This window comes from Cyclopterus lumpus, chromosome 4 (assembly GCF_009769545.1).
Source record: "Cyclopterus lumpus isolate fCycLum1 chromosome 4, fCycLum1.pri, whole genome shotgun sequence".
Lineage (NCBI taxonomy): Eukaryota > Metazoa > Chordata > Actinopteri > Perciformes > Cyclopteridae > Cyclopterus > Cyclopterus lumpus.
The window spans coordinates 12,285,889-12,301,935 of NC_046969.1; the positions used below are offsets into that span (position 1 = coordinate 12,285,889).

At 38.2% G+C, this 16,047-nt stretch overlaps 1 protein-coding gene across 1 annotated transcript in view; it reads right to left on the bottom strand.

Moving 5' to 3' along the window:
- The window catches only part of sgip1a (SH3GL interacting endocytic adaptor 1a), a 66,775-nt gene that overhangs the window by 25,486 nt on the left and 25,242 nt on the right, over positions 1-16,047 (bottom strand). The window contains exons 4-5 of the mRNA XM_034531300.1: positions 779-842; positions 238-262 (exon numbers count right to left, since the gene is read on the bottom strand). Of these exons, the coding sequence (XP_034387191.1) occupies positions 238-262; positions 779-842 (89 nt within the window). The remainder of the gene's footprint in view (positions 1-237; positions 263-778; positions 843-16,047) is intronic.

A 16,047-nucleotide genomic window follows, 5' to 3' on the forward strand; every position in this document is an offset into this window, starting at 1 on the left:
AAAGTCTAGACTATGTACCAACTGTTCTAGAGATTATTCTACTCCAAAAAGGACTAGGGATTAGAGGTCAGTACCGATTCAACCTCTTGGGGTTCCTGGCAAATAAAAAGAACAAAGAAAATAAATAATGAACTCAAAATCACAAGTCTTGATTTCCTCCACTTATGCACATTTAGATTGAATAGTAATTTAAGAAATTAAATAATGGGCTAATATTACATATTTTCTGTTACTTACACCGCTGTCTCTGTCTGGGGACCCCCTGTGAGGATTTAAAGAAGCAGAGAGAAGAAAGGACAGCATGAAATTAACTTAACATGTGAGCTTTTCCTTTGAAATCAAGTGCTTTCCTAATTATTAAGTAAACTTATGTAATAGACATATTGAAGGAAAACCTTTTCACGCCTGCCATACACACATTTTTTCACTCATACGTCAGCACACAAACCTTTTACAGAAAGTGTCTCATGCAGAGTTACAAATTGGCTAAACATCCCTGGAAAACTATCACGATTGCAAATCGGTTATTTTGATCCTGCTGTGTTTGCAGGAACATTTCTGACAAGATTTAACAAGATTATTGCAAACAAGCAATGTCAGAAGCACTGGATATGCTTCGCTCATTGCATGCTTGTATGTATGGAATCAGTTCTAAACAACTGTTATTTGTCTTCATACTAATCCTGTATTTGTTATTTTAATTATTTCATTATGTTCTACCTGCCATTTATACATTTTATTTTTTGCTTTAAATGTTTCTCTTTGGATATTTACTTACGTGGAGTCATTGTCCTTCTCTTTCTTCCGTATCCCAAAGGCCTTCCTGGTACGTTTTTTCAATCCTGAGGAAAAGAAGAGAAAAAGGGTGAATTATTGCATGAAGAGACACCAAAGACCGAACTAAAAGCCAGTGTCTGTGGGTGGGTTAAAAGTTAGATGGGGTCAGCTGTGCTGCATCTATCAGCCGAGACATTAAAGCCAATATTTTTATGTATTATTGAGTGAATGGCTGCATCGCGTGAAGGCACACACTGTCTTTCCAATCTGAAAATGTGTTCATGGTCATCGCAGATGGACAGACAGCCTTGCAATAATCAAGGCGTCTTCTTGAAATGGAAAAATCATTAGCGCTGTGAAAATCAATGTGCCAATAATTTGACAAGAATAGCTAAAGAGAGCCGATGAGCACAGAGGAACCTGTTATAGTTCACTCAGCTGATAATATATGAAACTTCCATCCATAATGCTACAGAAAGCGTGGGAGATCCATTTCCACAAGGCTCACCAAGGCAACGGATCAACAGCTGCTCACTGGAGCTGCTCACTGGCCAACAATACAAACAATGACTGTGTTGTTAAAGCAGCTAGTGGGAGTGTCTTTCAGCATTAAGAACATTTGCTTTATGAAAATAAGTCTCAAATGCAAAATCTGGACCTTTAAACACGACATGATTTACCCTGTAAGGAAAGTGGGCAGTGACACAAATCCAACCCTCCCCCCTTAAAGATTTTCAGATATGGTTTGTGTGTCCTTGCTGATCAACTCGTCTTTTTCAACAACTCAAACTCAAGCTTCGCAGTACTCCAGACTGCATTGACAACAGGGGTTTACAGCAAATTGTCGATACACAATCAACTCAAATACCATTGTATTAAACTACAGGATAGAACTAGAGTACGGGTGTATATGTTATATTTCATCTAAAGACCTAATTCCATCTTTAATAGAGATTTTGTATGATTCATTTGCTCTTTCCTACTGTACAATTATCCTAAACAAACACAACCCAAATGCGCCTGTCTTATTCTTACCCCATATGAAAGCCCAGTTGTCCCCCTCCATTTATTTTCTGATAATTCCTTGACTCTCATTCTTCCTCGTCTGATCGTGAACTCATCACATCATCTTATGACCGAACCGATCTCTACCTCGTACCACATGTAGGTACACACTGAGCCTCAGAGCAGGAACCTGATGCTACCGCGCATACGCACACGCACACGCACACGCACACGCACACGCGGCTCCTAATCTGTCTGGTACTCAAATTCAATACCACTGACTTCACTCGTGAATTAAAAGACGAATGTCATCTTTTTTTTACATTTGGTGGATTGTCTTTACTAATTTAATATTTTTATCAGCATGGCCGGAGCCACATTAGTAAATCGATCCAGATTGGAAGGCTGGCACCCAGAACTATCCTCTCATTGATACTGCTTACTTATTCCCTCTTGAATCCTGTAGTAAATGTCCAACTTCAGAGGAAAAGCACTCATACAAACATGCATACAGACTGACGACACATTCACAAATACAAAGGATTGTCCCTGTGTACACGAAGGTAGGCTCACATGTCACTGCAGCACTTTTAAAAGCATATGCAGAGACATTTAAACACCTCGAGAAACAGAGCGTGATGAATATTCATGGTCACCAGAGGCGATCAGCACCTGTTTCTATAAGAATTTGCCAGTCATTCCTCAGAGAAGGTGGGTAAAAATGAGATACACATACATGTGAGATGTATACAACAATTTGTTACTTGTGTGTAATTGAAGGTGGGAAAACTCATGCCTTATAAGAAGCTGTTTTCTTTTCTTTTTTGAGAAAATCTTTTCGGCCTAATACCCTAGGGAGTATTTTCACATTCATTCATGATCAGAAACAGTCAATTCAGTTGCCCACGGTCATTGTTCAAGATTCTGGATTACTATCTACTTTTTATCTTTAGGTTAACACAATTTCTTATCGTGATGTCCGTGCAACATGTCTCACAAGTTGGACACTTTGAAACATCAACAATACAATTAAGAACAAATGTGACCTTGAGCAAGGCAATGCAAAACAAAGATGAATACGTCTTTTCAGTATCTTTTTAAGAACAATACACTGCCTACTGTTTGTGTGGGTGCTTGATAGTAAGTATGTGTTGTTTGTTCATTCTGTTATATTTTAAAGATAGAAATGAAATGTGCACACCTCCTCCCGATAACTCAACTCAAGTGTTATCCCCAAAGTACTGATGGTTTCATTTCTGTGAAGCCAGACAAAATATATTTTCTTTCATTATGTGGCTTGACGGTTTCCCTATCTCTGATCTTGGTGAGGGATCTGTTGGACTTCGCAGTATGAGCACAGAGTGCTCTCTCGGCCTGTAGCATAATAGGGGATGGGAGCTTTGATTGTTCCTTCAACAGCTGTTCTGCAAAGAAAACAAAGATTCAACACTTCAGTTACAGTCATGTATTTTTCTTCAGAAGCGCAAACTTCTTCAGTGTTAGTGCTACCTGGTTTTCTTCATCCTTTAATGAAACTTTCACCATGGCAGCATCTTCTTGTGCTCTTGAGGCAACATTGAGGCAAACAACTCATTGCCTATTCTGAATAATTTGTCAGAAACTAATTTCTTTACAATTACATTGTTTCAGGCTTAGGTTGATGTCTTCAATTAATAGCTTTCTAGATTTCTTTACCCCTCTTCCTCTTTTTCTTTTCTTCTGGTCCATTTCCCTCTACTGTAAATCCAGCATTGACCACAAGCAAGAGCTGCCGTACTAATGAAAGAGTATTTTGTTCAGACTGCACATGGCAGCTGTGCCCGGCCTACAGAAAGTTGTCTTTCTGCATTAGTTGAGATAACAATTTGCATTATTATTGCACTTTATTTTATTATTTACACATCTTTAATGACTCATCTTTTGTTTCCATTGTCTTTGTTTTTTCTTTTAAATTTGTTGATTAACATTTTGTGAAAGTTAAAAGAACAGAATCAACCACTGGCCGATTGCCAAAAATGATACAAGGAGCAGTATACTGTATAGAGAACTGACAAACTGCAGCCTTTCATTATTATTTTCTGTTCTTAAGCTGCTCTTAAGTGTACAGCGACAGATTTTATTTGTTCTCACATATACATATATAAAAAAATAATAATGTAATAACTTACTTTCCCATGTTTTAAGTACAGCAGGAGATGATGACGATGTGAAAGATTACACAAATGCATATGGCAGGGGTTAATTAACAGAGAAAGAAAAAACACAGCGAGTGGCACACACTGTTTAACGACTTAATGTCTTCCGTTCAGAGGGATGCTAGCACAAGTGCTAACATAATTAGTGGTCTCTTCAAGACAGTAATGTAATTCTAGGAAAAGCCAAAGGACATGAAGCAAAACAAGACACTGCCAAACCATATCCATATCTCTCTCTCTCTCTCTCTCTATATATATATATATATATATATATATATATATATATATATATATACACACATACATATACACATATATATACATATACATATAAATATACATATATATATATACATATATATATATATACATACATATACATATACATACATATACACACATATATATATATATATATATATATATATATACACACATACATATATATATATATACATATACATACATATATACACATACACATATATATACATATACATACATACATACATACATACATACATATATATATATATATATATATACACATACATACATATATATATATATATATATATATATATATATATATATATATATATACACATATACATATACACAACTGAAGATCAACAGTACAATGACCAGAGCTAGACATGCAATCGTTTTGGTGTGGAAGGAAAAAAGGTAATTGTGGTCTCTAAAAAAAAAAGTGGGAAAGCTAACTTTAGAAAGGGTCTCGAGAAGTAAAAACAAACTCATAATAGGAGGAACACCACTCAAAGCCACACTGTGTGTTATTTTTATAACTCAGTGAGGTCCACCCCAACCTACAGAAAGAGGTTGGCGCCAGCACTGCCATTAATAGAAAAGGTCTATCTTAAAACACAGCAATTACAGAATACCTTTCTCACATTATTACATTGAGCTCATTCCAAGCCAGATACAATTAACTTATAAACTCCTCGGATTGCAAAGCTATTAAGAAAAGACTTAAAATCTAGGCCATCTGTCATCCACAAAACTCAAATAGGACCTTTAGATTCCTTATATGGTAGCACGTCAATCTGTGTTTGGAGGTCAAATCTGTCCTCATTGATCCATTGATGAACAAAGCACCAGTTTTTTATCTTAGTGAAATCTCTGAGAAATCACACACAAAATGTAACACTGCAATCACATATGAAGATTTGATTTTCAAGGTAAACTATTCTCAAATCTCATCAAGTTAAACTTCCTGCAGCATCTCTTCAATTCATCACTTTTTTGTGGTTTTCCTATTGGAGGAACATAAGTCAGTATTGCTTTAAATCAGTCACGTGTAACTAAGAGCTGCGCATTGGGTGATCGGGACTTCACTGTGGGCTTGACAACGTCTTCTTCTTCCAGGGGTTCCCGGTGCATTAGCCTAGAAGCTACACTCGCCTCAGAGTCCGAACTTAAATGGGAGGGACACCTTGCTCTCGACACACCCATTTTGGTAAAAAATGGGTATGAAATACTATGTTAGATATGAAAGCATCAGATATACTTTTAATTTTGTAATTCTGATTGTAAGCTGATTTGTAGCTTCATTATGAGTGAATCTGAGAGCGATGATCACATCTTTCTAAATCTAATTCAGTGCCTGTATGCCAGAGTCAGAGCATGCCATGAGAGAATTTAAAATATGAAGACGGTGCGTTGGGTTGTTACGGGTATCGAGTCAAGCTGTTGACTAAGCTCGGGGAGAAGCATGTGGATCCACTGACAGGCACGCAGACAGTTTAGCAGACAAGGAGACAAGTAATTAGTAGAACAGGACGAAAGCTGGCGGGCACATAAACAAGCAGATAGAGATAATGCAGACAGAAGACACAGTACAGTAAGTAGACAAGGAGACAGCACACACTGAGACAGGCAAACTGACATCCTGGAGACAAACAGAGAGTTAGACAGGCATGTTGCAAACACAAGGTTTAAAAATCTTTTTTGTTGGAATGACTCATCCATCCTGCTGGCCTTGAGGGGCAGATGAGCAGAGAAAAGCTTCTCAGGACTGGCAGATACACCGACAATGACCTCGCAATGCTGCAATGATGCCGAGACAGAAAAATGCTCTAATTTCACGAGGAGACACGTGATGTTCAGCTATCTGAATGCAGCCTCCATCTTATATCATGCACTGATTTTGCAGACCTGCTTGCAGCCGAAAATCTCAACACTGGAGTTTATCGTTAAAAAGAGGCAGAGCAGACTGACAACGTTATTATTTACTGAGGGTGTGCTGACAAAAAACATGTGCTTCTATACAGCAGCTTCTGTGAGACAACCCTCACAATAAGCCTTGAAATATGCTTACGATTTCATTCATGTAGAGAGACGTCAACTCATTTCCTAAACACAAACACCGTTTCCTGGAATGTAACACGAACAAGGCAACTGGAGACGAAGACAGTCTCCCACTGTTGGTCACCACATATCTCAGCTGGCACACGAAGGAAGAAAGCCGTTTAGTCAATCTCTCCCACCTGCCTTTTCTATGCTAGTCACCACTTCTCAAACCTTCCTGTCCCTAAACTTAAACATGGAGGAAGAATTTGACAGAAGAGGCCGAGAGGAGAGAAGCCGTCTGTGGAAATGTCCCCGCTGTCTCATTACCTGGCAGCACAAACAGAAGGCTGGGCCACGAACAGCCTCACTGTGTGTCCCAGTGAAAAATCCGGTGTCAGTGTGGCAGAGGAAAGACAAAGAGAGGGTGTCAGTTTGCGTTTGTGCTTGTGGATGCTAAAATTAGGCCTTGACTGTATTGTCCAGGTGGCTGCACTGTGCGCTATCAACTGTAAGCACACACACACACACACAAGGAATTAGATGGTACATGTCTGTTTTGTTGCACAGATGCACCATTTGAAAAAAGAAAAAGAGATGTTTCATCAAGTGACGTCACCATCCTCTAAAGAAAGTGGGTCAGGGCCAGAAACCATACAGCAGCGTGCCGGCAGAGATGAACAACAGACATTTGAGAATGCATCTCTTTGTGCACTCACTCTGTTTCCATTCTATGCCATGTCATCTATTTAAGATTTGTTTTTTTTACATATAAATAGCATAAGTATTTAATGAATTGTACACTAATATATATTGGATTATTTGATCAATTATCTGGCAATTATCTTGCAACAATTTTAATTATTGATCAAGTTGTTGTAACAATAGCAAAATACACACACCACAACTTTTAAAATAATAATAATATTTTCTGTTTTTCTACGTTTTCTATAAGAGTGAACAGAATAATTTGGGTATTTTGATTGTTGATTCGAGAGAAAAAAAACGAAGCAAATTAAATATGTCAGCTTGGGCTTTTGCAAAGTGTGTTGGGCATATTTCACCAAGCAATTAATCAATTAATCATGAAAATAATAGGCAGATTAATCAATGACAATGATTTATAGTTCCAAGCCGAGCTGGAACCAGTGCATATTTAGCTTTTTTGATTGGTAACTGACTTTAACTTTTAATTGAATACATTGTCCCATAATTACCAAATTATTTAATCAGTGCTTCAGTCTAATGCCACATATTATAGCATTTGCTGTAAGATTATAAGATGCACTCTTCTTCCACCCCCCCAATCATTGTGTTTCATCCCTCCCTCTCTCACCCCGTCTCTGTAAACAGCCAGCTCCCATCCCCCAGCTCCAAATAGCACTGACCCTGCTGCCAAGCCAACAAAGTGGCTTTTAACATGGATTTTTGGCACAAAGACGCAAGAAGATGATGTTATTTCAACCACCCGGTCCATTTATTGATACAAGAAATTCATAGATCAGAGGGGCAGATATGGCTCAAAGCGCTCCACCTCATGGCAGTTTGATACTGCTAGGATTTCCTACAACTTGTCCCAAAAAGACATCAGATTAATCGTTATTTCTTACTCGATGATGCGATTCATAATGAAGCAATGTGTTCAATGCGTGACAGTTTGAGAGATTAAATTAAAGATACACGCTGTGAAAGCTTAGGCATATCTCTCAAAGCAAGGGATAATGCTCCAAGCGCTTTTAAAAACACCCGCAGTTCATTGTTTTGCCATTTATAGTGCATTATTTTACAACTAAAAAGTAGTTTCAAACCTTTAAATTTTACACTAACATAACCATAATTTGATGGTGGCATACAGTTGGTGGGCAACAGTTGTTATACAAGCTTAACATGTCTGAATGTTGTCAGACTACAAGTTGTCACTGAACCCTCTTTGGCCTCCCACGGTCCCCTTCAGATAGGTCCCTAGCTATTTCAGTCTTGTTCTCAGATCACCACCAAGGGACAAGAAGTAGAAATCCTCCCTTGTTCTTACATCTACATTAATATGACAGTACAGAGAAATGTCATTTCCCAGATGCATAGGAAGATGACAATGACGAGGCAAAAACAGTGTATGCATGTTGCATTTCATAGTCACAGTGACCTGGCACATTGGCTTAGGTTTGGAGTAACATTCAAATATCAGTTCTCCTAGGGAAGCAGTCATTCGAAAGACGCAGAGGAGAAATAAAGTCATTAGTCATGTATGGGTGTCTTTTCCCAAATACAGATTGGCCTCCATCACCAGCATGCTGTGTGCTCGCTAAATGGACCTGCTGTCCCTCTTTCTACATGACTTTCTGTAAAGAACCGCAAGAGTTTAAGTTTCACTTAAACATTAACTGTTGACCTTCAAGTAAATTAAAGTATAAGGATATCCTATATATTCATAGTCTGCTTTAAAAAAAAAAAAAAAAAAAGGTTTAAACTATTTGATATGGCTGGAAAATATTTATTCAAATGAAGATGACCTGTTTCTACAGCTTATTAAAGTGAACCTCGCACCGGTTTAACTAAGGCGAGTATAATGCACTAGTACTTTGCAAATAAATCAGATTACAGTAGTATTACACACTACGGGTTGCCTTGATTCACAGAATTCTTGATTTCAGACAGTTTGATCAATATTTGCTAAAAGTCCAACGCTCTATAGCAAAACATTGCTTTACAATGTTATTATTTATTGCCGGGCTATTGGGCTGGATACTACAAGACGTGTTCATGAGGTCATCTCACAATATTAAAAGCCACATTCCAGGCAAAACGGTATGGATGATAGAAGAAAAGCAGTTTTTTAGCCACAATCTTGGAACAGCAGTTTAAGTGTTATTCGCCCACCTTCATTGCTCTTATGGTAAAACTTGGCCAGTATGGTGCAACTTGAAATCATAATAGTGAAACATTAGGTTATGCGATAGAAACTCTGCTTCAACTCTAAATCACACCCATTGAGCATTTCCTTTATGATGCCCAGCATAGCTTTATATTAAAGTTTCATAGAGTAGGTGTATGTGTCCAAGTGCGAGTGTGTGAGTTGGTAGATATAGTCCAAATCCAAGTCATCCAATGTACCAAGTAACCAATCATTTATATGGCTTTGATTCCACCTGATAAACTCTTGTCAAAAGTGGAGCTGGATATTGACTTATAACAGAGGAGCAAACCGATCATTCATAAATAATGCTATTAAATCAGACAAGTGGCCATGGTGTTTAGCAACCCTTTCCCTTAAGTCTCTCTCTACCCTGCCCTTTTTGATTCATGCTTTCCTGTTCCCTTTCTAATTCTACTCTGTGCACATAAAACAAAGGGAAAGCAGAGTTTAATTAATAAACTGCCTCTCTTCCCACAAGTCCTGTACATAAGATAAGTCCATTCACTAAAGTTCCTCATCGGTCAGCACCGCTTCAATACACTGCAAAGAGCAGATAGACTGAGCCCACACTCCTTAAAGCCTACTCACCAAATTTCACTTTTTGTATGGAGAATTCGTTTTGATGACGAAAGATTTCTTCTCTTATTCAAGATGAAATTTGCCTCGGATGTTTAAGTAAGACAACCATTTGGGTGTGAATATGTGTGTGTATATGTGAGTGTGTGTGTATGTGTGTGTGTGGTCTTGTCCAGATGAGGCTTGACAGAAAATTGATATGCATCAGAAGCTCAGATGCAGCTTGGTCACGTCCTGCTTCCATGTGCCTCAAGGGAGCACAGGAAATTACTTTGTTTGAAGGAAAAAACAATTATGAAAATGAGGACAGAAAAAGGAGTAGGGAATGAGAAAAGGAAACATAAACTCTGCACACACTGAAGAGACACAGTGACCATCCATACATAAAAACACATGAGATCAGCAACAAATGTTCCATCTTTCCCTCCATCTCTTGTTCCTCTCATTGAGGTAGGATCCCAAAAAAAAAAAAAATTCCTGAGGATTACATCAGCCTTATTCCCTCCTAAAAATCTAATCTCAGTTCATTCTGGTTAGGCAGGCGGCTGGCTCCACCCCTGCCCCTTTCACACCCAGATTATAGGTTTGGTCAGCTTTTGGTTGCCAAAGGAATGTCCTGACTGTCTATGGTTCTATCTATGGGTTTATTAAAAAAAAAAAAACCTCAATTAAAGAACCACGGACATAAAAAGGTGCAGCACTGTTGGTCTCTAACAGCGCTGCAGTAGTGAAAGTGAGAGTGACACATGGAAGGAGAGGCAGAAAGACAGACGAGATGTGGAGAAACACAATGAACCACAAGAACCACCTAAAAACATTTTGAGAGAACACACCATCAACTCCAGTGTCACTATAATGGCCAACAATCTGGTGTTATTAAAAAAATCTTCAATACCTGCATTGACAGGCTGTATCTACCCTCATGGTGTAGGTAGATGAAGACAGCTACTGATGATATAATCTCAATATGTTAATGACAGTACAGGACAGTGGTTGTGTAAACACACCACGTGCAGCATTTGCAAAGGCATAACTTTAAATTATGACTCATGAACTGTTTTTCTCTCATCCTTATCCAGGCATTGTGACAGTATAGGAACATGCAAAAAGACACATAAATAGGTTCAAGATAACAATAAATGATGAAAGAATACAAATGTTTAAACACATATGTTGCTTCATTTATACAGGCTTATGCACAACGCCCCCTCCCCCCTCCCCCCTCCCCCCTCCTCCACTCTGGACTCCTAATAATGTGTGTTTTAATTTTTTGGACAATCTTTTTTAATAGTTTAATAGTGTTTTGTGTATATTATGTTTGTGTGATGTTTGGAGCTACTTGGATCCTGAATTTCCCTTAGGGGATCAATAAAGTACTTATCTATTTATCTATCTATCTATCTTATAGATAGTGCACTACCTGCTCTGTACATTTATCTATGTGTCAATTGGTACAACACATTTTTGTCAGTATATGCTGCTAACATTGTGTACACGTCACAATGTGCAAAAGGTACTGGGGAGAAAAAGACATTGTTCATAGTGACTGCATGTTATGTAACATGCTGGTTTTTCTAATAAAACAAAAGGGGCGATTGCAGGAAAAGTCCTGCTACAACTGCTGCAGCAAAGCAATGCAAAATGGAGGACAGTGTGACTCAACTGTATTTCAAGCAGCTGTACTGAGGCAGTTGCATGCATGCACAAGCAAGCACATCATAGTGGCACAGAAGCTGCAGAACTCCATTGATGTGCTCCAATGAGAGAGTACAAGGGGTTAAACTGCTGCATTACAACCGGCTGCCCACTCCCTCTCTGGCTCACACTGAAAAAGACTATGAAGCGCCCCGTCTTATTGCTGATGTTTTGGAAGAGTTTACATTGTAGGTCAAAGAAATGATGCAAAAGGCATGCATCCTGAATACTTTCAGGAACGAAAGAGATGAATATAGCTTTTGCGGATAGCTTTGAGGCACGATAAGAAACTTCAGCCAGTAAATAAACATCTCACACACATCAGTTGAGAAAAGATCTTACGTACAAAGCAACATAGACTAGTTTACTGACTGAAGAGAAGCGGATGATACTTTAAAACATTCGGGAGATACTTTTTACAAACACAGAAGCTGCTGATGAACATCTTTGTTTTAGTTTTTTTAGTAAATAAGACTATTTGCAGAGAGCTGTACGACCGTGTAATGCTGGGGGGGGGAAGCCTTCAGCATGGGTGGAGAAAGGCTTTTCAAATATCCTGTATGTGTGTTAAATGCAAATCAACCTCAAACAACTTCAAAGACGACACATTCTTCTTTTTAGAACGCCCACGCTCAATTCATGAGAAATTTCAGGAAGGGATTCGTATTCCTGCATCGGTCGCCATGACCACCTATGGATAGCGGTCAACACTGTGGTAAAGAGAGGGGAGTCACTTTCTTTTCTTCCAAACTCCCTTTTTAAATTTGGCTAAATAGTACATTTGTTTTAGAAATTATACCCAATGACCAAATATGAATCCAACTCAGTTCTTGAACAATAAGGCCAATGAAGTACTGAATCCCTGAGAAAATAGTTTACAGTTGGCAGGAGTGATAAGTCTGTGGTGTAATAAGAAACACTGTAAATAATCTTAAATTAAGTTTGCATCCATTTAAATGCATTTCTCCTGCTCTCTTACTGTTTGTTTTCTCATGTACTGTCTGGCAATGCACTAAAGTGTCACGTTATTTTGGTTTATAGGTTGGTTTCAGGTTATTTTGGCAAGTCTTCAACCTGAGAAAAAAGTGCTGTTTACAAACTGATGCATTTGGAAGCACATTTATTATCAATCCATCTTGTTTTAATCTCTACTCTATTGTTGTTGTTTGTTCCTTTATCAGTCTGTCACTTCTCCAATCTGTATATAAATGTTCTCTATATGACATTCAAAACAATGATATAGCAAACAATTAACAATTAAGTACAATTTTTTTTTTTTAAATTGGAAGCTGTGAAAACAATACTTCTCAGATATGAGAAGTATTGTTAGAAGTATATTAGACGGATATGATACTCATACTGAATGTCCAAGATCAAAAACATCATAGCTGAGGAGCAGCAGGGAATACAAAGTGCACTTCCCATAAGAGCAACAGGTTTCAGGAGAGAACAGTACAGAAAAGAAGACTGCCTCTCTATCCTCCCCGGTGCATTTTAACCATTTGCTGACTGTATTGGTATAGAAATGACTGACTAGAATATCAAAACTCCTTGGTGGCCATCTTTCACTATAGACACAGTGCAGTACTCCTCAGCAGTGTCTTACAGTGGGACTACGGATGACAGGTGCTTTGTGCCGTGTGGTTTAGTTTCACTGATGTGCAGTTTTCTCTCTGGACCTCTAACTCCCATGTCTCCCTGCTTCCCTTTTCTCTCCCCCTGCCTCTCTCCATGCCGATATGGTGAAAATCAATGGCGCCTCTATTCAGTGGAAGGTCTGATTTCTGCTAATGAAATCCTATCTACTATGAGTCAACCATCGGATAGCTTAATTTATGATCACTCTCTCACACACACACACACACACACACACACACATGCACACCTTTATGGACGCATACATTGATGTAAACATAAATGTGTTGTGTGCAAAAGTAAACCGTGATAATTGAGGTCACGTTCAAATTAAACTGCACATAATCGACAGCAAAACGCACACATTCCGTCAGTGGCTGTCAAAGGGTTTCGTACTATAGCCAGTGGCTTTGTGCAGAGGTTGTAACAGAAAATGTTATATCACAACAAAAATGACAGTCAGGGTTTTGCTTACTCAAAAAGTATACACTTATGGAAACATCAAAGTAACATTTACATTTGTATAGAGAAATATTAATATTCTATGAAGTCATGGTGACCTCTATATAGACCGAGTCATTGGCAGCAGCCCGGGTTCAATTCCGACCCGCAGGCCTTTGCGACTAAAAACTATTCATCTTGAAGCATAAAGTGTTTCATCAGAAGCAAAGAATATCTGTAGAGTCATCATGCAATTATTATTACTCTTATTTTACTAATTCCTTACTACAATTATACAATTATAAATGCTGATCCTTTTATTAGAGCCAGAACGATAGCAGATTTTTGAGGCTGAAATCAATATTTAAGAGATTGTTTTTTGTAACATAATACAAACAAACCAACACACTTGTTACCCACACACTCAAAATGGTGTTTAATACTCCAAGATAAAAGCTGTCTTCAAATCTTTTCACACAAACCTGAATGTTAACCAGGACTAAAGCCTAACGTAGACACAGAGTACAGAAACATAAAGCCGCACTCAAACAGAAACAGTTCATGCAAACACTGCAAGCCTGAAAACATGCAACACAAAGCTGGCGAGAGAAATTCTTCAAATGCTGCATTTCTCTCTTTAATCACATCCTCAAAACACTCAGTGCATCCCTCTGTCATGAATCACATTTCTCTTTCCCTTAAATACCTACATCTCTCTTTGTGTCTCTCTCTGTGCAACATGTCAATCCCTCCCTCATGACTACATCTCTCAAGCCAACCAGTATCAATCCAAACGCTGCTAATCTCTTCCTGTAGCTGGGTCTCTGCGTCACTGTGCTAGTGCATCCTCTGCTGATTTAAACTGACATCTGTTTGCACTGGTCTGGCTTGGAGCCATGAAGCACAAAAACACACACACACACACACACAGAGAGTGATGGATCCAGACACATCCACGGCAAACACACACACACACACACCTAGTGCTGAAAGATAAGATGTATGAACTGGAAAGGAAGTAATGAAGGGACATGACACGTGTGTCTTTTTATATTCATCCTGTCATTTGTAAATTAAATGTATGTACGACGAGAGCGTACGTGTAGAATAAGTCGAGTGGTTTCCCTGTGGCTTGATGAAAGGTATTCTGGAAAATAAATCACTAATTGAAGTCAATGACGCAAGTTGAGTACACTGAAACTATTCTGCCCCCGTTTAAATTCCACATTTCATAGATTTTAATGTGTAATTGAATCCTACGCATGTTTTTTTATTATATTAAAATGTGCTTAAAACAGGTTCCATTCAGTGAAAAGTAATCCAAATAAATATGTACAATTTAATGTTCACACTGTGCTGTCTGCACAGAAACACGTGCTAAGACTTATTGCAGGGATTTGTTTTAGAAGCTCCTGCACTGCTGTCCATCCACAAGTCTTACATTTTGGGTAAGTAAGTAATTTCTAACCATGTGTGGTTTGTATAGCAGAGTTAAATAGAGCTTTCTTTACATGTAAAAAAAGTATTTGGTTAACATTATCAATTGTGTATTTGCCACTTTAGCTAATGTTACACCAGTTACCGTTTCTGTCAGTATCTTTTCAACTTATGGTGGCAGCCAATTGGTTACTCTCCTTAATATGAGATGCACTGCACTCCGATATAAGTTACATTCGGATGACATATTTGTGTTTGTTTTACAGTGGCTTTATGTAATCAACGATCAGCATTGTTCCTGAGGTCAAACCATCACCGATGAGTTTTTTTTCCTCTTTTTCTGTCTTTGTTGTTTGTCTACTTGTCTAAAACAATATCGCTGGACGAGGAGAATTCAATGGCATTGAATATATATGTTGATGACATAAGCACACGCTTTTCCCCTCAGTTTAATTATAATCATAACCAAAGGGGTAACAATAATATTCACACAGCCTCCGTATCAAGTTTGGATTTTGCACATTTAATATGTAATTTAATAAGAATATGTTTGGCTAGAAGACACCGTACACCAATACCCAGTCTCAGCTAATAAGAAGGTAAAAATGAGAATGTATCTTTATTTAATGATACTGTAGCCAAAAAAAAATACAAGTACACCAACGCCTAAACACAGTGCTCTCTCTCTTCTTTCATTTTTTGTGTTTAACAGATAATAAAATGCAGACAGCAATGCATCATTTTCTATAAGGTCAGCATATGTTTGTAGTGTCGCTGTCCTGTGAGAACCACGTATCTCTATTTAATGATTCTGTAGCTAAGAAGGAAAATAGCCCCATCTTTTTGACAATGTATTTTCCAGCTGATCCGAGAGGCTCTTTATTTTATATTAAGAATTAGGACGATTTTATCAAGACAAAGGAACCCGTCATCCTTCAGTTCGTCACAAACATTCAACATCATCTGGAGACACCTGATTTTCACTGGACAGGAAGGAGATGAAAAACTGTCATCTGAACATTAACTGAAGACGTCAGACAAACATAGTTGAGTAAAAAGTAC